The sequence below is a fragment of the Podarcis melisellensis genome (genome assembly GCF_964234715.1).
Source record: "Podarcis melisellensis genome assembly, chromosome: 9".
Classification (NCBI taxonomy): domain Eukaryota; kingdom Metazoa; phylum Chordata; class Lepidosauria; order Squamata; family Lacertidae; genus Podarcis; species Podarcis melisellensis.
The window spans coordinates 40,830,130-40,855,897 of NC_138541.1; the positions used below are offsets into that span (position 1 = coordinate 40,830,130).

The 25,768-nt window shown below is 43.3% G+C and overlaps 1 protein-coding gene across 1 annotated transcript in view; it reads right to left on the reverse strand.

The window, feature by feature from the left end:
* Positions 1-4,277, reverse strand: part of PDGFC (platelet derived growth factor C) — a 101,410-nt gene extending 97,133 nt beyond the window's left edge. The window contains exon 1 of the mRNA XM_081926199.1: positions 2,863-4,277. Coding sequence (XP_081782325.1) covers positions 2,863-2,980 — 118 coding nt within the window. The 5' untranslated portion in view covers positions 2,981-4,277. The remainder of the gene's footprint in view (positions 1-2,862) is intronic.
* Between the last annotated feature and the right edge of the window lie 21,491 nt (positions 4,278-25,768).

Genomic DNA, 25,768 nt, shown 5'->3' on the forward strand with positions numbered 1-25,768 from the left:
AATGGGGAAACTGTGCTCCTGAAGGAGCAGGTGTGCAGCCTGGGAGTCATTTTGTACTCACAGCTGTCCATAGAGGCACAGGTCAATTCTGTGTCCAGGGCACCTATTTACCAGCTCCAACTGATATGCTGGCTGAGACCATACCTGCCTGCAGTCTGTTTCTGGTTATCTCCTGCTTGGACCCCTGCAATGCACTCTGCATGGGGCTACCTTTGAAGCTGATTTGAACTAATCCAGTATGCGGCAGCTAGACTGGTGACTGGGAGCAGCCACTGGGATCATATAACACTGGTCCTAAAAGATCTCCACTGGCTCCCAGTATGTTTCCAAGCACAATTCAAAGTGTTGGCTAGTTGGGCTGGGGGGGACTCCTGAGACAGGAAATACCAAGATCATATAACACTGGTCCTGAAAGACCTACATTGGCTCACAGTACATTTCCGAGCACAATTCAAAGTGTTGGTGCTGACCTTTAAAGCACTAAACGGCCCTGACCCAGTATACCTGAAGGAGCATTTCCACACCCTTCACTCAGCCCAGACTCTGAAATCCTGGTCTGAGGGTCTTCTGGCAGTTTCATCACTGCAAGAAGTGAAGTTACAGGGTACCAGGCAGATGGTCTTCTCGGTAGTGGCACCCTCCCTGTGGAATGCCCTCCCATTAGATGTCAAGGTGATAAAGAACTATACAACTTTTGAAAGACATCTGAAGACAGCCCTGGAATGGGAAGTTTTTAATGTTTGACATTTTACTATGTTCTTATGTGTGCTGTAAGCAGCCCAGAGTGGCTGGGGAAACCCAGCCAGATGGGTGGGGTATAAATTATAAAAGTGTTGTTGTTGTTAAACTCAGGCATATTGTCATACAAATATATCTTTAAGGGACCTTACTGAAATTGCCTCCTTCAGCAGAAAAGACAATATGTGGAGGTATTCATCGCCAAACTCCTAGGGGAAATACAGTTTATACATTTAACCAACAAATAGGGGGCCCTGTTTTGTCTCAACTAAGGATGAAAGGGTAATTTTGATCTCTTCAGCCCACATCCCATGTGATTACAGAGGCAGTGCAATCCACAAGCAACATCAGCCACCATGTTCATTCTCTCACAAAGCTAAACCTGTTCAAGAGGAAATATTCCCATTGAGATGGTTAGCAGAATCACGGTATAATATAGGTTTTCTGTTCATTGGTTATCACAGAATCCTGTGAAACCCTGAAACCTCCACCCCACTGAGGAACTGGAGGGCAATGAAGATGAATAAATCTCTACTGTTATGAAAGGTAGATGCTTTCCTTAGCTTCAAATACAAAAGTTGGTGTGGTCCGTTTTCTGTGGATGTAGAGTTGGGCTTCTGACTCTTTTGATCATATTCCCATGGCCCTCTGCAGTCACTCTGATCCCTGGGCTGTTCTTTGATCAGTAGCTCTAGCACTATGCAGGTGCCATATGTCATCATATTAGAAACCAACAGCAATACGAATCCCTCTTGCTGAATTTAATAGCGCAAGGCACATTCTAGAAATTCATATAACAGTGGGGGACTATTTGGTTCTCTGTTAACTTTGTAACAAAAAATCCCTCATGCAATATATATGGAGGAAGACCAATTTTCAAGGAACACAAGGGATTTTCACTGGTCTGCACTGACATCTTCAAAGCTGATATGTCATTCAATACTACATTCACTTTTTCCTACTGCAAGTTTAAGATCTCTCCCCCCCCCCCCCCCCGCCTTCTTACTGATGCCTGTTTGGCTAGTTTGCATCCTGATGAAATCACATCTTTCTAGCTAGCAAGGAAACTACTAAAACATTTTCCCCTTACATTAGCACACACCACTGGAAAACAGGGTGTTTAATAGCCTAAATTTAGGCAGCCTACATTCGCGGTGCGGTTTCATATGGCATATAACATTTCTGTTTGCAAAGTATTCCTTTAAATGGCTTTGTAATAGAAGATCAAGGGGGGAAAGGCCTTCAAAAATCTGAATAATGTAAATCATATGGAGTTCGGAGGCTAAGCAAATTACACACACTGAAGGTGCCCCTCTCTATGAAAGGAGCCTTTCTCCAGGTCTGCTCAACCCCAGCCCAAAGGAACTTGCATTTGAGAGTTTTCTAAACATTTCAGGTACACTTGAAAGCTTTAAAAAGTTACTCTCATTTCCTATGCAGCAGATTAGCTTGTTTCCAGCACGTGCAAAGGAAGAGGTCATTCTCCAGGAACCCACACTATACAGAGGCATATTGGGGTGTGTGTGTGCAAAAAAAGGTAATTAGAACAGGCACACCAACCAATTCACAGAGAGCACTTTCAAGGAGGGAGGGAGGGAGGAAGAGTTAATAAGTTCCCTATCTTCTAGAGCGCTTAATTGGTGCCCTTTTTACCTATCCTGCTCTAGTTAACGAGGTTGACAAGTTTCCTGGAGTGACAAACACGCCGTGAAGTCAGACCTGCCAAGTCTCATTCATTTTGGCTTCAGTCTTTCCAGGCTCACTCTGGCATAGGGCGATGTTTTCCCTCCCAGTGTGCGAGTTTCAAAGGAGATCTTTACAGCCTCGCTGGAAACAGTAGGGAGGGCTTCTTGTTTCCAGCGTGAAAACACAGGCGCCCTTTAAAAAGTTGTCACCCAGCCGCTCCACGACAGCCCAACCCCTGAGGCTCTTTTTTGCAGAAGCAGCAAGAAGAAGGGAATGCAAAAAAACAAAAACAAAACCTTCCCTGCCCCGGCGACTCCTCCTTCTCCCCCAGCGTGTGTTGCTCGCTGCAACTACACTCTTATTATGCCTTCTCTCTAGACACAACAAAAACACGCACGCAAAAGAGAGAGATCTCGGGTGATGTGGGGTTTTCCTTACCGTTTTGTTCCTTGGCGCTGGAGAACTGGAACTTGCTGCTGAGATTCGACTCGCCTTGGGCTCCCTGTCTTGGGCTGACCAGGGCAGATGTCAGCAAGAAGAACCCGAAGAGGAGCATTTGGCAGGCTGGGGGGGTTGAAGCTCTTCGCAGGCACACAAGGCAAGCCAGGCACTTGCCGAGAGATCAGGTCCCTTTCACCACCTCCACCAGCCCGCGAAGCCTGCAGCGCTGGCGAGAAAGGAGCAGCAGCAGCAGCCCTGAGCCTGCTCGAGCAGCCGAGAAGAGCGGGGTAGTTTCCACATAATCCCATCCAAAACTTTTCTCTCCCTCGGCAGCCTTTTCCCCTCCGCGTCTCCAGGGTTCAACCCCCCCCCCCTTCTCCTCCTCCTCCTCCTTCTTTTCCTCCTTCTTCTAAGGTTCACAAATCAGCTTCCCAAGGAGGACGCGACAATCCTGGAAAATAGTTGCTGGGGGAAGCAGAAGAAGAAGAAAAGGGGGCGCCAGAAGGCACGGCTGGATCGGAGGAGCACCTGTCAGCTTCGGGAACAAGAAACTACCCAACAAACCGAGGGAAAGGGGTGGGGAAAAGAGCTCCCTTTGGGAGGAAAGGAAGCGGGGAGGGGGACACCACACACGCGCACACACACACCACCTTCTCGGCTCCTCTTTCTCTCTCCCCGCGACTAAGCAGCCACGACGCTGCCAGGCGAGCCAGCTTCTTTCACCCCCTGGCTGGGAGTCCCGGGTTTTTTCTCTCCTCGCCTTCACGTGTTTCTGCCTTTCCCCCTCATCTCTCCCGAGGAGAAGGAGGGAGGGGGCGGAGGCTCGGAATGGGTGGGAAAGGAAAATAAAAGTGAGCAGCAAGCCACGACCCAGGCAGGCAGGCAGGCAGGCAGGGAAGGGGGGAGGGAGGAAGGAGAGAAGGAGGATAAGCGAGGAAGCGAGCGAGCGAGCCAGCAAACTCACTCCGGGCTCCCCGCTCGCCTTTCCCAAGGAGCAGCACCTGGTTTCAGTTTTGCGCCCCAGAAGTTTTGCTTGGAAGGAGTTGAAAAAAAAAACCGCGAAAGTCCCCTCAAAAGCAACCTTTTCCTTTCTTTCTTTTAACCTCAGAGCTACTTTCTGTCACACACACGCGCGCGCACACACACACAGACACGAGAGCGCGCGCGGCGTCTTGGTCTGCTCCACCCCGAATTCTTGCGCGCCCTCCCTTCTCGCGCCAACTCTCCTCCTCGCAGAGCCTTCTATGGTCTTATCACAGGCCAGTTCTGGAGTCTCCTTCGAACTACCCAAAGATCCTCCTTTCTTCCCCTCCACTCGCAGCTGGCGGCCCCAACCTGCCCCGCTGTCGCCTCCTCCTCCTCCTCTTCCTCCTCCAGGTCTGGCGGGAAAAGGTGGTTGTGGCGAGAAGGAATCCTCCCCCCGCCTCCCGCCGCCACCGCCGCAACAGCAGCAGCAGGAGCGCGCAGGAAGCCCAGGCAGGAGCGGCCAGTCAGTCAGGCGTGCCCGGCTGCGGCGCAGGGTGACGTTCGCTCTTGTTCAGCAGGCGGCGGCGGCACCAGCAACCGAAAAGTCGTGCAAAGTTCAAGCGAGCTGCTGCTGGACTCCCGTGCGCGCCCCCTCTTTCTCGACGGCTGCCAACTGGCCGCGTAAGAACAGGTGCTGTAAAGGAGGAAAGAGCCGCGGATGATAAGGCGCGTTCTTGGGCCAAGGGTTCCACCGCTGACTGCTGCTTCTGCTGTTTCTGAAGCTGCGCAGGAGCGCTGTGTCTCTGTGCGTACGCAGAGTGCATTTTCTCCAGCCGCAATCCCACCCTCCCCGCATCGGAGGTTAGGAGCTTCCATGTACCCTCGCATCTTCCTTTTTAGAAATCAACTATTAGAATGGCCACTCGGTTTAGCTTCCTTATCCAAACAGGGGGAATGTTTCGAAGCAAAGGGAAAAGGAGGGGGCATGGTAGAAGTCCCCCCCCCCACGTCAAGTTCAGCTCAGTGGGCTCTCTTGCACTTAACAAAGCTGACTTGGTAAACTATGGTTTGGTGTGAGCTTTTCCACCAACACACACTGTCCTCACCCCTCTTTGCTCCTCCCCAGCTCTTTTCACATACTAGGATTGGTGTGTGTGGGTGTGTGAACCCTGCTCTCCTTTGGGTCCTGAAGTTCCCTGGGTGACCTTGGGCCAGTTACTATCTGTCAGACTAATCTGACAGAGTTGTTGTGAGGTTGGGGAAACCAGGGAAACCACCGTAACCTCCTTGGTGAAAAGGCAATTCTAGTCCTGGTTTGTTCAATCCAGAGTTCCCTGTTAATGTCTGAAGTGAGAAACTCTGGGTTTGCTATGGATTTGCTAAAACGTATTTAAGCCAGTGCTGTTTTTCTAGAAAAAGAGATGCTGCAACTCACCATGAACACCCCCCTCGTTCAATGGTGCTCACCTGAGAGGTCCCATAACCCACTTGAGAGGAGCCGGAAGTGAGTTCCTGTGAGTTCCCCCTGGGGGGAAGCCCTGATTTAAGCCAAGATCAAATCTCAGCCTATGTAGTACAGTTTGGCCCTTTGTATGAAATCTCGCCCCACTGCTCTGTTGGCCATCATTGCCCCTTAAGATTGCTGAGGTGACAATAGAAGTCACAGATTGTGGAATTGCTCTTTTCGCGGACACTGGCAACTGCAGTTCTTGGATTGGCCAGCAAGACCAGTGAAAAATTGTTGACTAGTAAGGCTAGTTAGAAGGGACGCGGGTGGCGCTGTGGGTAAAACCTCAGCGCCTAGGACTTGCCGGTCACGTGGTTGGCGGTTCGAATCCCCACGGGATGCTCCTGTCGTTCGGTCCCAGCGCCTGCCAACCTAGCAGTTCGAAAACACCTCCGGGTGCAAGTAGATAAATAGGGACCGCTTACCAGCAGGAAGTTAAACAGCGTTCCGTGTGCTGCGCTGGCTCGCCAGATGCAGCTTGTCACGCTGACCACGTGACCCAGAAGTGTCTGCAGACAGCGCTGGCTCCCGGCCTATAGAGTGAGATGAGTGCACAACCCTGGAGTGTGGCAAGACTGGCCCGTACGGGCAGGGGTACCTTTACCTTTAAGGCTAGTTAGAGGAAGGGGAAGATGCTGCTCGAAAGCCTGATAGAAAACTTCCAGAGGCCTGCTATGCTTTGCCCATCTCTGTTCCAGGGTCTAATGGAGCCCCCTACCTGCCACCAGGTAATTTTGGGTAAGAATGGAGAAGTAAAGGATTGATTGAGTGCCAGGCTGAATTATTTCATTTGAGTTCCCTCTGAATCAAGTGTCTGAAGCTCCACTGTTATGAGTCCAGTCCTACTAATTACTCTGTAAACCAGCCTCTCCAACCTGGTGCCCTCCAGATGTTTTGGACTGGAACTGTCGTCACATGCTGATGAGAGCTGTCATTCCAAAACATCTAGATGACACCAGGTTGGTGAGGTCTGCTTTAAACAAAATCTTGAAGCACAAAAATAAGGAACCCACTGTATAGGAACATACACAAATAGGGGGGGGGGGCAGGGGTTCAAGCTACCATACAAAAACACAATATATGGCAAGCAGAGTGCAACGAATGTGTTCATCACAATATACTTGCTACTACAAGGCATACAAGGACATGGGTGGCGCTGTGGGTTAAACCACAGAGCCTAGGATTTGCCGATCAGAAGGTCGGCAGTTCGAATCTCCGTGACGGGGTGAGCTCCTGTTGCTCTGCCCCAGCTCCTGCCAACCTAGCAGTTCAAAAGCACATCAAAGTGCAAGTAGGTAAATAGGTACCGCTCCAGCGGGAAGGTAAACGGCGTTTCCGTGCGCTGCTCTGGTTCGCCAGAAGCGGCTTAGTCATGCTGGCCACATGACCCGGAAGTTGTACACCAGCTCCCTCAGCCAGTAAAGAGAGATGAGCGCCGCAACCCCAGAGTCGGTCACGACTGGACCTAATGGTCAGGGGTCCATTTACAGGCATACAGTACATGCAAGCAGTACTCCAGAACCATCAAAATAAATACAATATTGCAATGAATGACATATTTTCATTATCTCAGATGCAAGGAAATTATTGGGAGCAGCGGAGCAGCTGTAGCAAACAGGACTGGCACCCAGGGATCCCAGTTACAAAGAGAAACTCCTTCAGCCGGTGAAGTTAACAAGGTCCCACATTGGGTACGAGAAGAGGCAACTGCTGTGTGCTGGCAGAGCACAATAAGCTAAAACCAAAACGGCAACATTTTGATACTTGCAATCCAACAGCCACCCTCTCTGCTTCTGTTATACCAATGTGCATTGCATTAATATATTATTACAGTTTTATTATTTGATATACAGTTGTGAAATAATCACAGTTAAAGAGTAATGAAAACAAAAGTATGTTCATACATGTGGGCCATTAGGAATATATCCTACACAGAGTTTAAATATGCAACCTGTAATAAATAAACCAACCTTAACTGTGATCTAAAGAGTTTGTAAATCAGGTATAGATGCTTTTTAGCAAAGGCAATAAAATTTAATTATACATTCCTGCCAAGTATGTTCCAACAGCAATTCGTTTCAGTCTAATACTAGTGTATAATTTATATAGTAGACGAGCCCAGGTCCTAGGTATTATATAGGATACTAGCTGTCACTCCCAGAGTCAGAAATAAAAAAGGAATGTGCTGTTCCTAAGTAAAAAATGTATATGATCATAAATTATTAGTAAATGTAAGCTGCCAGACTATTTTAGGACAGTATGGTTTCAATAAGTTTATCTTCATTTTTTTAAAAAAGAATAATAATCTACAATAGAAAGCTCGTTCTGTTTTAGAATGTGCATTTTCAGTAGAACAATCCCACTAAGGATTATACCAATTTACATCATTTGATAATTTGAACCATCTGGATTAGCTTCTATAAAGTATGTGTAGATTCAAAAGCCTGCTGCTTTTGTCTGCTTTTTCCATTCTTAATATATAAAGTTTTAAATACGATCAGTTTCAGTTTGTGGTGCTGGAAGGTAAAGTCAATCCGCTATGGCTTTGAAAGAAACAAGCCACAAAGAAACTGTAAGAGACTTCTGGGGCAGAAGCAATGTCTCAACATCATCTTTAGCACGGAGGGAAGTTCTAAAATTAAGCTGTATTACCTAAGGTTGTTTATTTAATATGTACTTCACATTAAATCCTTATGTAGTCATGTCCTGCAGATTAAAGAAACTAACTTAGCTTTAACTCTTTCTTCTACAATATTGCATCAAGAGAGGCTGTTTCTAATATGTATTTGGAGGGCCTGTCATGTAGAGTTAGGAATATATTAAGTTGTCAGAGTTACATAAAATCCTCTATAAATTTGTGCCTTTCAGTGGCCAAAGTTGCTTCAGTTTCTAATAGGTCAAGATGCATATGACTAACTACTGCTTACTTCTGGTTTATGTTTCTCATAACCCCAGACAGTATCAGTGCCTCCAGATGTTTATTGGCAACTCGATTCAGTGAATGTGTATTACCACTAGGACAAGTCTGAACTTGCCTGGTCTATTAATCTATCAGGGAAGAATCTTGTAGTTCGCTGAGCCTGTTAATAGCCCAATCTTCTTATAAAGATAGCACCAGATTAATTGTTAAAAGCTTGGAATTAGGTCAGGTGAGGGAGAAGTTGGATTCCATGAAGTGGCCCCTTTCAGGACATTTTTTTTAACAAGCAAAGGATGTGAGAGATTCTCCTCCGCTTCTCATGAATTCTCCCCTCCCTGTGAACTTGCACTGCCCTCCACTTATACCCTTTTAATTTTGCTTCACCCAATTTCCTTTGCTTCCCGCTAGACTCTGTCACTTAGGATTTGACATCCTTTCTGAAGCAAAACCTGTACCTGTGCAACCCATAAGGCTTCATTAGGTCTGTTACCCCTACCTCAATTTGACTCCCATCTCCAAGCCCTCTGCTAGCTGCATTCCCCTCCCCAAGAGGAAGAACTCTCCTTAGCAAAGGTAACAGTGGCACCAGTTGGCATGAGGCTACAAAGAAGACAAGAGAGGACTAATTGGTCTCCATGACCTCCTGCTTTCCTGCTGGCAGAGGTGGATTTAGGGGAGCACGACTGGTTCGGTCACACTGGGTGTGGAGCCTCAAGGATGCCACAACAACAATTTACAATGGAGCCTGAAAGGCAGAGGGGGAGCCAAATTTTGGACACCGCTGAAATTTGAGACCCCAAGATCCACCACTGTTGCTGGAGATTGCTGAGTTTTTAGTTCACTCCCATGATTCTTGGGTATAAATAAGACTAGCAATATTAGTTACCTAAAGGGCGAGGGGCTCTCTCATCCTTTTTTAAAATACAAATTTCAATTAGTTGCTACCAAATTTGCTCTAACCACAGGAACACACAAACACATACACACAGAGAGAGAGAGAAAGAGATGTGCAAAAGGTAGTATGCAGCTGAGATCTTGAAAGTTCAAAGGGCCCCATTGATTTTGGAGGAAAGAGCAAGTTACAGACTGCTTGCCCATTCCTAATGGTTGCAGTTGTGACTGTTATCCCACATTTCTACCATGGGACTCACACACATCTGTATAGGTTTCCTCAGGCAATATCCCAATCAGGTGCAGACCTGCTTGGATACCATAGTTGTGCCACCTTTTAAAATTGTCCAGTTCTTCTTGTTAGCTATTCTGTTACCTTTATGCAAAAGAATGCTGCCGGTATGGAGTGGTATAAACAAAATGCTGGCAGGATTTATATCCATGTCTATTTGCCAGTCAGACTTGGAATATCAACAAGCCAGAAAGAATGTCTGACTTGCAAATAGACATTTTTTTCATCAAAGAAATTATTTATGGTGCCTTTACATGGGTCAAATGAGTAATGTTTCAAGCAGCCTCGACTCTTAAGACTGGCGAAGATTTGTTACATTTGCAAAAGGTAGCACAATATAAGAAATGAGTTAATTCCATATACATGGGTGCCCACATTCCTTGGTAAGCTTAAAGGGACCCCTGATCGTTAAGTCCAGTCGTGGGCAACTCTGGGATTGCAGCGCTCATCTCACTTTACTGGCCAAGGGAGCCAGCGTTTGTCCGCAGACAGCTTCCAGGTCATGTGGCCAGCATGACTAAGCCACTTCTGGCGAACCAGAGCAGCGCACAGAAACGCTGTTTACCTTCCCACCGGAGCGGTACCTATTTATCTGCTTGCACTTGACGTGCTTTCAAACTGCTAGGTTGGCAGGAGCTGAGACCGAGCAACGGGAGCTCACCCCGTAATGGGGATTTGAACCTCTGACATTCCGATCGGCAAGCCCTAGGCTCTGTGGTTTAGACCATAGCGCCACCCATAGCATCACCACTGCTTGGAGGGTCCCCAATTACAAATGAGGGAAATGAAGTTTAAGACTGAAAATATGTCATTGTGGTCAGTTGCGGAACTGAAATGTCATTTTCCCCTAAAAAGTGTTAGAGCAACACCTTTTAGAGTGCTCCAGACAGTGGCAGAGCTTCATGCTCCAGCACTGGGGGGTGGAGAGCAGGCAGGAGCGTGGGGGGGGGGGCAGCCACGATGGCATCCCACTAGGATCGTACTGCCGGGGGCGGTGTGTCCGCCCCCCCCCCACTTCACTTCTTCAACTAGTGGCTCCAGAACAGAGTTTGGAATAGGGGTAATATATCAGGTTATCTTTGGCCAGTGCAAGTTCTGCCAGCTTCCTATCCTTAGGATTGCTTTGTTAGTATATGTACCTTAGACTGCAATCCAGTACACACATTTACTTATAGTAAGTACCATTGAAGTCAGTTGGACTTACTTCTGTTTGAGATGGCATGCATGGGATTGCAGTATTAATAAGCAAATGGCAAAGGCCCCATTTGAACCATGGCTTCCTAATTTGTAGCTCACCACAATATTACACTGCTCTCTGGTGTACACAAGCTGAATAAAAAACTTATGACAAATTAGTTGAATAATTAATAACGTAAATAAAAAATAGTTGAGTAAAAAGTAAAACTGCATAACAATATTCACACCACCACTTCCAGTTTGGCTGAGATGTATTCAAAACTAGGACATTTAACTCTGTCTAACATATCTTTGGCTGCCCAAACCATCTCCCTTGGTGCATGTACCAACTCTTCCCTAAGATGCTTGTTTTGCCAGCTGTCACAATATCCAGTAACACACTGCGCTATCTATTTCTTCCCCCTTATCTTTTTCCCCAATTGCATTTGAAAAAGGAATGAGGAGACCCATCCAGGCATGCACTATAAAACCTTTGTAGTAAAATATTTCCAACTTTCTGCAGAAACTGGGTGGGAGTTCTGTAGCCACTGGAACTGCTAGAGTTTTCTTTTTAATATCAGCGATAACTATAATTCTTCAATTTTAATGACAGAATGGAGCAGCATTTTTCCATATATACCCCAGAGGTGCCCCACATTTATGTCCTGGGTTTTGTAGTTATCCTGTCTCATTTGATGCAGTATATCTGGAAAATATATATTCTTTCACTAGCAGCTTTGATATTTCAAGACCTCTTTCCCATGCTATTAACAAAAGTGGGTTGTTGTTTTTTTCCATCCAGTCATTTGGAAGCTATATGGAAAAGGAATTTATAAAAGCACAATAAGACAATATCTGATATTTTCAATTGCCAAGAACTGCTTGCTTGAATACCATATTTGCCTGCGAATATCTTCCATTCTGTCAGTAGAAGTAGAACTGACATCTTCAAGATCCAAATAATTTCTGCTGGGTTAAAGGAGCCCTGCCAACAATGGATGTTTGTGGAAATTCAGCACATAGGGCTAGAATAGTTTCTAGATCTGAGGTTGGAAAAGGTGGATCTGTTTTCAGAGATCTGCAGCATAAACAATCAAAGGATCTATGATTTATGTGAACCTGCTGTCAGATTACCATGTCCATGTCCCAAAATGATAATTCAAGGGACATTTGGAGAGAACCTGATTGATTCTTTGCGAGTTGGAGAGGACATTTGCTTATTTATAACGGGAGCAGCAAAGGTAAAATCTTTCAACTGAAATGAAACACCATTGTGAAAGAATGCAGAAAACACTGGCTTGTAGACATGTGGGATTAATAAGAATGAGAATAAGAAGATATATGTTCTCTGTGTTAGGTCAGGTCCAGATGGCTCTAATTTGGGAGATTGTGTACACTGTCTCACCACTTCAGGTCCTTCCAGTCCAGATGGCTGGGAACTTCAGTCCATCCTTGACCATCCATTAGCTTGAGTGGGTGATAGGATCCCGCATTAACTGTGCACTCTTCATGGCTTAGCCTCAGAGAGTAAGCATGGGAATGCCCACCTCCACCCCCCAAGGAAAAGGTTTTTTTCTAGAGACTTTCCACACTGCATGAGTACATGACTTGAATGCATGAACTGCCCGGCACCTCAGCCGAGACCATCTTATTAATATGATGGGTGTAATTCAGCATTGTGCTAAGGTAAACATTCCATCAGGGCAGGGAATTCTGCTTGTACATTCTCCCCCTCTCCTATGCCATGTGCCTCCTAAACCTGTTCTAAGAGTTCCTTCAACCCTTGGGGGCTGATTTGGGGCAGACATGGGGGTGCATATGGACGGAGGAAAGCCCCATTGTGCAAGTGGAAATCCTGGCACTGGTGGGACTCATTGTCGTAAAGAAGACAGCTGCCCTTTTCCAGGGAAAGGCTATTGCTGCAAGGAAATCACATTTTCTCATTGCTTAAATCTCAATATGCTGACCCTGGGAAAATGCAATTTATCCTCCAGCTTTTGCATCTCTTGTTAGTGCTGAGTAGAATGCCAGGATAGAAGAGGAACTTATTCAGTTCACATCTGAAAGCCAACCTACCTGATTTGCATTTTCTGAATCAATACACAATCCGAAAGCCAGCTATCCTTTGAAATTCACAGTTGTCTGAATTTTCTGGTGTATTTCTCCAACATGGGAAAGTGTGCACAAAATTAAGAATAATAGTAAAAATATGATGCATTTGCAGTTGCAAAAATGTATATATTAGGAGGAAATGCACACAGAAAGGCATACAAATTTTCAGGACTTTTGTAAATTTTAAGTTCACACAGTGGTGTAGAAATGGGGCAATTTGAAGCTATGATAGATAAAATGAGAAGTCAAAATTGATAGATTCATTCATCCCCATTAGAATGTGATTGTACTAGGATCACAGCAATACTGTGGCATTACTAGTTACAAGCCATGTATCCATACAGCCCATGCCAATTTGTGAACGTTTAAGAAGTGTGTTTTAGATATATCCCTGAGTGGTAGTTACAGGGAGTATATCTTCCCTTCTTTTTTTGCTTAAAATGGCAAATGCAAGCCTTTCTCATTCATTTATGTAGAAGATAAATATATGGAATAGTCTCTTCAAAGAGACTTGCAGAGATATGGTAAGGCTAATGTTTTATAGGGTTGTGTTTCCTTTAATCATGCTAAGACGCCCCAGGGTTATATGAAGAGTAATATGGTGCGAATTCAGAATTGAGCCTGTGTTCCCTGTTTGAACAGAAGTAGGTAGCATTTAATAGTTGTTGTAGCACTTAATAACCACCCAACCCAATAAATAGCCACCATCTGTCTCTAAAATTCCTGTGACTTCCTTGCAAATAGTAAGTCATTTCTATGTGAAACCTGGATAACTGGCAGGTCTGGAAGTAGCAGCAGCTGTGTCCAATATGAGTTCAGATTGTTAGCATTTCCAATATAAATCTAGTTTTTCAGGAGTTTATAACCAACATCATAAAAACTTGCTTCAGGCTAGACTTGGCATGCATAGGAACAATTTTAAATGGCAATATGAGTAATATCTAAATATTAGCCACTGTGCATGATGCCCCATAACTTCTTTTCTCTAGCATTATGAGCCAGTAATGATGTTGTAAAGGTCCGAGAACACAGATGTGGTGCCCTCTCCTGGCCCTAGGTTTGAGTATCTGCCATCTATCGCATATTTCTTGAAGAAAATAGCTTACAGCATATTAAATTAACCTATGATTAAATGTCCTCATGTGAAAAACTTTCTTAAAATGTGGTTTGTGTTTGTAAACAAGACATTGTACAACAAGTCATTGTGAAATTAGATGTGTTAGAAGATACTAATGTTAAACATAAAAAACACCTCATAACAGCACCTAAATTAGGGATGGGTTCATGAAAGTTTATAAATGTATACGTATAAAAAGTTGTTAGCCTTTGAGATGCTAACTAAGGGCAAAGCAAGACTTTTTTCTGGATGTGAAAGACTAGCACAGCTACCTCTCTGCAAATGAATAAATGGCATAATTTTTGTAACTGGTATGACACGATATTCCAGTGTGCATGTTTTGGAGGTCAGATTTTTCTTTCAGAATCTTCAATAAGTATGTATAATGCTTTCATTCTTTGTTTACTTTATTCTCTCAAGATCAGTGGCTCCGAAAGCTTATTTCCTTATAACCTTAGACCCAGACTGGTTTTAAGTTGGACTGTGCTTGGGCTCCAGCCAAATACTGGATTCCCCAGCTGAACCGATAATCAGCTGGAGAGAGTTGAGGAATCCCTGGGTTTGATCAGGTCCACTTAAAGCCACCCAGCCCTGTCAAAAGGAACGTGGTCAGGTGGCAAGGAAAGGAGGAAGGAGGCCTGAATCTACTTCTGTTTGCATGCACCTCTTACCTGCTCCCTCAACCACATATTTAATTACAGTTTAAAACCCTAATTAAACACTGTGCAAGACCTCAGATTGAGTTCATGGCCTGAGTCCAAGTTGAGTTTGAGTCAGATCAAGGCCACTCCAAAGTTATAGATCAAGCCCCAAATTTGATGTACAGTCCTAGTTTTATGCTATTTTACTGCTTGGTGTTTCTTTTTAATTGTGTTGACTTCTTTGATACGGTTCATTTATATTGCTGTGTTTTATTATAATTTTTATCCTTTTGTAATGTGCCCAGGGAACCTGTTGAACGGTGGTGTATAAATCAAATAAAACCGGCCTTTTTGTCTTCTGCAATGTTTCCTCTTTTATCAAATCTATTCGTGTTTCAACAAAGAACCAGCAAATAAATAAATCAGATATTTTGCCCTACTGTCAAGTTTTCCATTCTTTTGTCAGTCACTTTTCACATGGAGGCTACGGAAACGAAGCTAACAAAAGCCTACGAAGAAAATTGCACTCTTCTTATATCCTGTGAACTTTGAATGTACACCTGGGAATTGTTAGACTCCTGTGTAGCTTCATGTCCATTCCATGACTACGAAATGAAAAACTTTATTAGAAGTTTCTGTAGCCAAGATAAATTATAAATAATAAGCTGTAACTCTTTCCAGCAGGTGAAGGAAGTGTCTTCATTTGCATAAGAACTCCTTGCATGTTTTGGGATTTTGCAATGCATGGTAAACTCTGTTCTTTTTTCTCCCTCTCCAACCTTCTCACCCCAAATCTCCTGTCTCTCTAGTGATGATAGAGGCTCATTCAACCCTGCACATGCTTACTTGGAGGTAACTTCCACTGGATGCCAATGAGTCTTATTGCTGTGTACATGAGTATGACCTTTGCCCTATGTGAGTTTACTGGAAAGTAAGCCACATTGATTTTAATTTAACTGCACATAATGGTGACCAGTAGTCCAAGTGGAAGAAGAAAGAGAAGCTACTTCTGTGGTCCTCCCCTCACCCTGGTGCACACCTCAGCAGTTGCTGCCATCTTTGCAAATGATGTCGTGGACAAATGAAAATGACTTCTTTGCAAAGTTAAGCACAACTGCTGAGAATCTGACAGTGATGGGGTGATGGCAATCCTGTGTGTGCTTACGTGGAAGCAAGCCCCACTGAAAGCTTTTGCACTCACATAGGCTGTGACTGTAACCAACACTCTTACATTCACACACAGAGTCACACTGTCTGGCTTCCTTTTCCCCAACACTGAGATGTGGCTTCTACCACAAGTGTCATACAGGACACTACACAGATGCAAACATGTATTACTGAGCATAAATCAAAACCAGTCTATATGTTTGTACCCACCCAGTTTATTGAAAGTCTGGGGTTTGTTTCATTTGGTTTCTTTGCAGAGAGCTTGTCCACAAAAATAAGGATAAGCAGGCAGAGCTGGGAAGTTTTTAAAGATTTTGTGACTAGCCAGAGACCTGGTTGCTTGCTAAGCAGAGCTCGTAGCAGGTACACAGTGCTGGCATAAAGCACCTACAAACTCTTTCAGTTCCCCTTCCAGTTACCTACTCTGCTTTTCTTCCTTAGCTTTTTGTCTACCTTCCAGGTCAGCCCTGTCCTTCCTGCCATGCCTTTTCCACTTTTACTTAACTAACCTAGGTATGCCCTAAACTAGGAAGAAAAGAAAAAAAGATTTTTGCATTTTTTTGAGAGGGACAATTTAGGCAATACAAGATGCATTGCATTTAGACCCTACCTATCACTAGATGTGTAGTTCTTCGGCATTTTTATAAACCAGCAACAGCATCTTCAGCTTGAGACCTCATCCTTTCCTTCATTGCCTGAAAGCAACAGGTGGATGAGTAAGCTTTGCCATTATCATGCTCTTTACTAATTTGGCCAAGGAAATTCTTACCCATGTTTAACAGAGCCAGTTAGGGCTAGGGCCAGTTAAAAGTTCCACAATTCAGCCAATGGAAAGCCAAAGTCTGCTTTCTTACCCAGGTGTCATGGTTAGAGACACAGAGTAACCATGATCCAACAGTTCCTTGTGAGTGTTCTGGTGCAACCAGAGAGCTTCCTGACCTTAATGGCTTCCCTGTTCAATTCAGCAAAGAGGACAGCTAGGCACAAGGGTATGCACTGCAAAGATTCAGAACCAGTGAATTAGCTGGCTATATAAGTTGAACTTGAAAGCTTAAACATTCCACTTTTAGGAACAAATATGGATTGCTGTTATTTATTGACTTCTAGTACTTGAGAAACTGTGGAAAGGCCTAATCAACTCTGCTTTGTGCTTTAAAATACATCTGAAGAAAAAAGCCTGCTCTTGTTTCTGTTAAGAATGGATGGGAATTTTCTGTCTCAGACTGTCTGGGTGAAGATCAAACAAGCTCTCACAGTCTCTTTAGTTTCTTGTGCGTTGGAAGGTCATTACTAAGCTAATATCTCCCTGAGAAATAGGCTTGTGATGGCAGCTTGCGATCGATTCTTAGGATTAAATGAAGTTTGAAATTAAATTTTACGTTTGTATAAAGGCTGACACATGAAACCTTTTAAGATTGTTAGATGCTTTGGTGAAAACCATTTTTAAGGGGGGGAGCAGTATATAGACATTGTTATAGAGTGTCTTGTTTTATTCTTTGTTCACATGTGTCATCAGAGGAAAGCCTTGCCTGACATTTGGAAGTTTGAGTTGGTGAGCGCTCTCTCTCTCTACATATATATATTTGTTATTTGGTTGCTTTCAGTTCATAATACATTCCTGGCACAGTGGCATACAATAGAAAGGAATAAGAATGTTGATGAAAGAAGTGGCACCAGAGGGATCCTTGTTATTCTTGGCTGCAGACACTTCCAGCCTCAACAATAGCTTGTTCTCGTCCTCTGTTTCACCACCATCATATTGTCAGTTATTCAGGGCAGGAATTTCATTACATTTCTGATGTGTGGAAAAGCAGCAATCAGATGTCTGTGGCAGGTAGGCAGGAAATTTACCATAGATTATGAAAGCTCAAGAGTCAGGAGACACTTTAGGTCAAAAGGCAACAAAGCTGCTTCTGTCTTCTGAAGTGTTACTTTAAAACAGAACAAAACATACACACAAAAAATGGGTTATCGTGTGCTGGTCAGTGCTGGTCAAGGCTTGCTCTGTAGCCATAGTCATCATAGTGATGGAAGGGAATGAGGGCCTGAACCTGTCTAAAACTCTAATTGCATTAATACTGTTCTTTGCAATGGGCCAAGAATTGGTACAAGAGTTTTGGTTTGTTTGTTTAAATGCAATATCAATAAAAGGTAAAGGTAAAGGGACCCCTGACCATTAGGTCCAGTCGTGACCAACTCTGGGGTTGCGGCACTCATCTCGCTTTATCGGCCAAGGGAGCCGGCGTACAGCTTCTGGGTCATATGGCCAGCATGACTAAGCCACTTCTGGCGAACCAGAGCAGCGCATGGAAACGCTGTTTACCTTCCCACCGGAGCGGTACCTATTTGTCTACTTGCACTTTGACGTGCTTTCGAACTGCTATGTTGGCAGGAGCAGGGACCGAGCAATGGGAGCTCACCCCGTCGCGGGGATTTGAACCACCGACCTTCTGATTGGGAAGTCCTAGGCTATGTGGTTTAACCCACAGCGCCACCCGTGTCCTTGCAATATCAATAGGTATTACCATAAAAACAGAGATACTGTGACTCAGTGGGCCACCACTGGCTGGCCAACCCCATTAGGTTGTCCTTGAAAGGGCTATGCCAAAGTATGTCTCTCCTTGGAGAGCCTAACTTTGAGAATGCAGGTGAGGGCACCACTCCCCCCCCCTTTTTGCTGGAATATTTCTGGTATTGTATTGTTGTCTGGCCCACTGGCAGATCAACTCTTTGTTACAAAGATGTCTGCAAATGTGTCATGAAGGCTGACAACGTTAACCCCACTCCACTGTGTGGGAATCCATTGCAGATGAGCACAGCACCTGGAGACAATCAGGTCATGTATCCACAGCAGTGACCAGAGGAGGAACGACCACTGGGAGAAGCATGAAAAGAGGAAACACCAAGCTACACCTGCATCAGCATAACCCAGTGCCTTCATCCACCCAAGCTGTAACAAAACATGTTTCTTTTGTATCGGTCTCTACAGCCACAGCAGGTGCTGTAACTCTCCAATGGTTTGACATCTCTCCCAAAGGCACACTCTTCCATTATCTCCTGAGACAGATGGATGCCAACTAATAATCACCAAAGTTTCTGAGCATAAGAAAAAGCAAATACCGTAGTAGATAAAGTCAAAAAGAAAACTCATTAAAATGCCCTTGGAATCAAAAGGTCTGTGTCAAGTGGCTGAAGTTCAGCGGGGGAGGGGGGTGCTGCTGTCTGAACTCAGTCAAGAGGGAGTTCCACAAAAGCAGTGTCACAATCCTGAATGCAGAGGTTCTGGCAGAGAAGAGCCTAGGGGACCTTTGTGACTAGGAGTGCTTAGGAGTGTTATGCCAACTATGGATGTTCCTGAACTGTGATAGCCCAGCCAGAGTAATCCCTGCATTGTTACTCTCAATACTAGGTTTCTGCAGTGCACTCTGTATAGAGTTGCCCTTTGGCCTGGTCCAGTAGCTCCAGCTAGTGCAGAATGCAGCGACTAGACCACTGATGAAGGCAGGTGGCCAACAGCATGTGACACTTCTGCTAAGATATCTGCACGGCCTGCTTATGTCCTACCAGGCTAGATTCAAGGCTCTTGCACTAACACACAAAGCCCTGAACACCTTGTATCAATGATACCTTAAGGACCTAAGCCCTTATATCTCAGCTCAACCACTGAGATCATCCGGAGGAGTGCTAATAGCTGTCCTCTGTGTTTTAGAAGCCCATCTGGCTCCAACCAGAAGTTGTTCATTTAGTCTTGTTGTTTCCACATTGTAGAGTACTCTTCTAGCTGGTGTCCTTGCTACTTATTTTCAGATGTCTCTTGAATACTTTTTTTATACTGATAGGCCTGTTGCGGGGTTGTTGTTGTTTTACACATTTTCAAGATCAGCCAGTCTTTTTGTGATTATTTTGTGTTGTTTTCATGGTACTTGATGTTTTCTTGCATTGCATATTTTGTTGTATGCCAACTTGGTGGGTTGTTTTTTTTTGAGAAGACAGTTTATTTAAAAATAAAATAAAATGTTGTAGGGGGCCAGGTCACACATGCATGTCCAACCCAGCCAGACCTACAGGAGTCACCTAGCATATGAGACATACCAGTATCTGAATCCATTGGGCAATATTTACTAAACCAGTATTTGCAAATTTTTCAAAATTATAAAGATGAAGAAAAGGAAAGCAGACTTCTTATTTTCTTTGCTGTAGAAGAGCCATAAAAGTTCACACAATCTTGTTTTTTGCTTAATATTTTCCAAATCAACATACCCCATATCCTTAGAGTTCAAAGTTACTGCTCACTTACTGACTAAAAAGCTAGACTAGTTTAGGAACGCAATCGTAACCTGGTAAAGTATTAAAGTATTCATCGTGCATTTAACCTAATGTACAGTTTGGCCCTGTCAGAGAAACAGGTGACATTTTTGGACAAGAATTACCAGTCTGCTGCATGTGTTGTGGAAAAAAGTATATTATTAGATGCATACTTCCTAACTAGCTAAATTTATCACCCAGATGATTTCTTTCTTTAAAATCATTCTAAGAATAATAGAACAAAAATGGGAACAAATAAATTATTATAGCAAAAATAAAATAAAAACACCATTCATAATTGAAATGTCATTGGAATCAATGCTGCCATTGATAAAGAGATCTCAAGATCTGGAAATCTCATCATCTGGGAACTCAGCCTAGACAATGTTAAGCTTTTCTTCTTGGATGAGCGATCTCCAGTCAAGAACTACCGGTATTTTCTGTAGACTGATACTCAAACCTGAAGTTAGAAGACTCCTGTTGCACAAGCAACTTTAAACTCCCCATTTGTTGGCTGATGATACATCTTTTCATTATAGTGACAACCGACGGACAAACGTATCTTAATCTAATGGCTTTGATCCATGGGATGCTCTTGGCAAACTCTGTAAAGTGCTGTTTCTCAGCAGCTCTTTAAAATTCAGTTTCATGGAATCTTGTGGTCTTTCTCTCATCAGTTTTAACAAGCAAGGAAATCCTATGTGTCCTGCAAAAGCAAAACAAAATGATAGTCCGCTTTGCTTCAATAAATCATGTTGTATCTGCAGACAATAAATAAAAAGAATTCCCATGAATAATGTTTAAATCATCTGTGACACAAAGAAGCAGATAATCTTTGTGTCTGCAAAATTCATTTTCCAGGTTCTGTGCATAAAGTCTCTGGATGTATCAGATTTCATATTGTGATCCCATAGGGTCAAAAAAGTTAGTTCATTCACTGTTTACTTCACTTGTCACTGCTGATGCTCTCATGGGTGGCAGAGGTAGTTATTGTAAGTTTTTTTTTATTTAACTTATTAGTCACTTGTGACCCAAAGGTTGTTGTTGTTATTTAGTCATTTAGTCGTGTCTGACTCTTCGTGACCCCATGGACCAGAGCACGCCAGGCACTCCTGTCTTCCACTGCCTCCTGCAGTTTGGTCAGACCTGTGTTTGTGGCTTCGAGAACACTGTCCAATCATCTCGTCCTCTGTCGTCCCCTTCTCCTTGTGACCTCCATTTTTCCCAACATCAGGGTCTTTTCCAGGGAATCTTCTCTTCTCATGAGGTGGCCACAGTATTGGAGCCTCAGCTTCAGGATCTGTCCTTCCAGTGAGCACTCAGGGCTGATTTCCTTCAGAATGGATAGGTTTGATCTTCTTGCAGTCCTTGGGACTCGCAAGAGTCTCCTCCAGCACCATAATTCAAAAGCATCAATTCTTTGGCGATCAGCCTTCTTTATGGTCCAGCTCTCACTTCTATACATCACTACTGGGAAAACCATAGCTTTAACTATATGGACCTTTGTCGGCAAGGTGATGTCTCCAAGTTTAAAGAAATAAATGTGGAAATCCATTATACCACAGAAAAGGGAGGTAATCATATAATACAAAGAGAGAAAAGCATAATCTATAGAATGTATGATGTATGGAATTATCTAAGTAAAATGCCCCTCTGATGTCATCCAACCTATATCCTATATCACCAAAACAGGGTGGGAATCAATCATATAGAAACAGCAATTCTGTTGCTGGAGTTAAGTGATTTTCAACCTCTGGAGTGGGTAACATTTGGGAGGAGCTGTGATGGCAAATTCCTTCCACACTAGTCCTGGGTAAATAGAATGTCCTCTAGTTATAGATCCATGCTGCTCTATGCTGGATTTGTGTATTATTTATACCCCGCCCATCTGGCTGGGTTCCCCCAGCCACTCCTATTGCTTCAGCTTACTACCAACAATGTAAGGAGGTGGATTTGATCATACTCAACACTAAAGCATGATAGCAGACCCTGTAGCTGTAGCCTTCATCCGCACATCTATCTTAAGAGACCCATCCTACCCTTGCATTGGGGTGGGGGGTAGGGAGTTGTAGTTCCTTTTCCAAAATATGCTATTTTGCCTAGGAAATATAAGCTGCATGGAGGCTTGACTTCAAAGGACAAATCTGGGTGGATGCAAATGTTTCCTGCTGAAAACTACTGCTTTTTAGCTCGTGGCTGTTTGGGCTGGGGAAACTCCTGAGATGGCAAATACCGAGACCATATAACACCAGTCCTGAAAGACCTACATAGGCTCCCAGTACATTTCTGAGCACAATTCAAAGTGTTGGTGCTGACATTTAAAGCTCTAAATGGCCTCGGCCCAGCATACCTGAAGGAGCATCTCCACCCCCATCATTCAGCCCAAACACTAAGGTCCAGTGCTGAGGGCCTTCTGGCGGTTCACTCACTGTGAGAAGTGAAGTTACAGGGAACCAGGCAGAGGGCCTTCTCGGTAGTGGCGCCTGCCCCGTGGAACGCCTTCCCATCAGATGTCAATGAAATAAACAACTATCTGACTTTTAGAATACATCTGAAGGCAGCCCTGTTTAGGGAAGTTTTTTATGTTTGATGTTTTATTGTGCTTTTAATATTTTATTGGGAACCGCCCAGAGTGGCTGGGGAAACCCAGCCAAATGGGTAAGGTATAAATATATTATTATTATTATTATTATTATTATTATTATTATTATTATTTACCCAAACCTCCCTCCTGTCCTAATCTAATGGAGCCCCAAGCTGTAGTCAGGGATTTTTTCTCTCCACATGACTCCCTGCCCCCCTAAATGAACAGAATATGGGTTGAACAATTAGGTCTTCCTTGGGAACCTCATTGCTATTTGCTATATTTTTTCTCAAATAAGTTTCCATTTTCTGAGACTTTTTTATTTTGTTTCTGTTGCCTTCCCATGTTATTTGCACTGATGCCCAGCTCATTTCCAGGAGTTATTCAAAATGTTGGTTCATAACTGCAAAGCCTTTAATATTTCAGTAGGATATGTGAAGCAGCTGTTTCTCCTGTACAACACTACAGAATCATAATGCATTGGACACAACACAGATTTTTTTCTGTTATGATACTCAAGTTGTAGGACTCTCCCTAGGAAAGCCTGGCTGGTTCATTCTATCTTAAGCTTCAGAAAGACTGTAAAGAACTTTTCATCCCTGTTTCAATGCTGAATTATTTTATCATGTTCTTGGTTTTATTGTATACAACTGATTTTAGTAATTTGGAGTGGTTTGTTATATTTTATGCATTTTACATTTGTGTGTGTGTGTGTGTGTAAGCTGCTTTATTTTATAAAGAAAATTATAAATTAAAAAATAAATAAAGGAATGCTAGTAATCTGTCATATAGTCAGCTGATGTTCCTTAATGGAACTGAATTCTTAGAAGATTGCTTTAACAAACACGGCTTTAACTATTTTCTCTCTTTTGCGGCCCCAGTCTAGATTGGGGACCCAACTCCAACATTTTGCATTGCATGCACACACACACAAACACACACACACACAGAGAGAGAGAGAGAGAGAGAGAGAGAGAGAGAGAGAGATCCCATTCATTTTAATGGGACTTTTGTTCCTTACATTGTAAATTGTGTGAGTGCAAGGATGTGATCTGGATCAAGACAACCTCCTCTCCTGCTGCAGGATCAGATGCATGAAAAAATTGATCTGGAGCAGAAATGGAGTGAGTCAAAGGTTTAAATCCCCCTTCCCCCTGCCCTGCTGCTGAATCCGATGTGCAGTTGCTCGTGAGTGATAGATTCCCACACATAATCATTTGAGTCTTTTTATTTCAACCCCCCCCCTTCTGTACCTCCTCTGAGAACACTGCAATTCATTCAGTTTTGATCATTTACTTGAGGTTTCTATGCCACACATTGAGGTACGTAGCTAGTAGAGCAACTCCCCTCCAGAGTGCCACTGTTGAAAGCTACTCTCAAAAAGAGCACAGGTGTATGTAAATCCAGCACTTATGTGCCAAGGTTTGTCTTACAACAAGTATGATAAATTATAGCAAGTGTAATTAGTATCCAGTTTTACATCGGGGTATAGGTATTCCCATGGGACACTCTAATATTCACTGCTTTGCAGCCTGCACCTATGTAAAATTAATTAGAAGTAAATTTCACTGAGTTCGGTATGAGTTACTCCCAAATGAGCATGTATAAAATTGCAACTCTACAGTTCTCGGATGGCTTTTTCATAGCAGAAGACAATAATTTTACCATTTTAACCCATGAACATCTTTTAGGTCACTCTTTGCTTGCTCTGATCAAGTCCATTACTTTCCTTCTGCAAAATTAACATGAAATATGTAGTCACATTGCGATCAAGGACCCCAAAAGGAGGCGTTTTCCTTCAATCAGTGTGCAAAATTCTTCTCAGAATACTTCTGCGTAGCTTAGCAACCAGTAAAGACATTCATTCCCAAACTAATATTTCAGGCCAAGATAATGACTGGCAAACAACCAAACTCAACTGGTATTGTTGCCATGCCTTTCACATTAACAAAGGGAAGCAATGCAAATTTACTTCTGGTAGTTTCTGACTTTTCTGACCAACTGAATTGGAGAAGAGAATATACATTGTTTGAACAGGAGTAAGTTTTGCTCTTAATATTCAGCTTCAATGAATTAACTTGCAGTGACTGACCTTATTATTACTCTGGTAATAAAGAGCACTACAAAGATAGGGTAAGAACTGCAGTACCAGCTGCGAGGTAGAAAATATATTAGTTTAATGCATTTATTAATATTTGCATATTCCTAACTACCTGCGCATAGTTGAGGCTATGTGCACATGCTCATATGCATCTTCTGCATACAAATATACTTTACTGTAATACTCCCCCTGCCCCTGATCTGAATATATTCCCTCTTCCCCACACCTCACTTATTCCTACACTATTAACCCTCTTTCCCCATCCTCTGCTGCTGCTTTAGACCATTGTAGCCTGTTTTAGACCAATGGTGGCTTTAGTGCGGCTGTCCTTTATTATGATGCTACACATTGTACTAACACGTATTGACTGGTACAACATTTGACAGCTCCTGTATATCATCATCATCATCATCCTATTTCTTGGACTTAGTCACATTTTTTTACAAAACAAGAACTAAAAGCGACTATGTATACATCTACAGAATATCTTAATCGACACAATACAATACAATACAATACAATACATATATAGCATATGAATCATTGATATAAAGTGGACCTAAAGAGTTCCCTTGAAGTGGTGATGCTGAAAATGAAAATGAGGTATCTTTGTGAGCAATATGTGTTTTGGTTTAAATGCCTTTGCTAGGTTTAATTCACATGTAATTTAGTTTTGTTTGGAAGGAGTTTGATGTTGCCATATGAGGATGAAAACCAACCCTTACGTTATGCTTGTTGGCATTGTAAAGATTAACCTATTTTATTTTAAAATCATGAGCTTTTATAGAGTCCATTTAATCAGATGCTAACATAGATCGAACAACAGCAAGTATACAGTATAAGGGCAGCTGGTTGGGGTTGAGGGGGGGAATGGGGACTGCTCAGCAACTGCTCTTACATGCTTGCTATCATTCAGCCAATGTCAGCGTCTGACAAAGTGAACTGTAGTCTATAAAAACCCACAGTCATAAATGGCACGCTAATTTTAAAGATGCTAGGAAGATCAAGTTTTCTCCTTTAAAATAGAATAAAATAAATAGTTGTGGTTTATTATTGTGCTTATCACATGACTCAGAATTTGAATTTCGCTTTATGTGTAATGTAGGAACAAAGCAACCCAAACC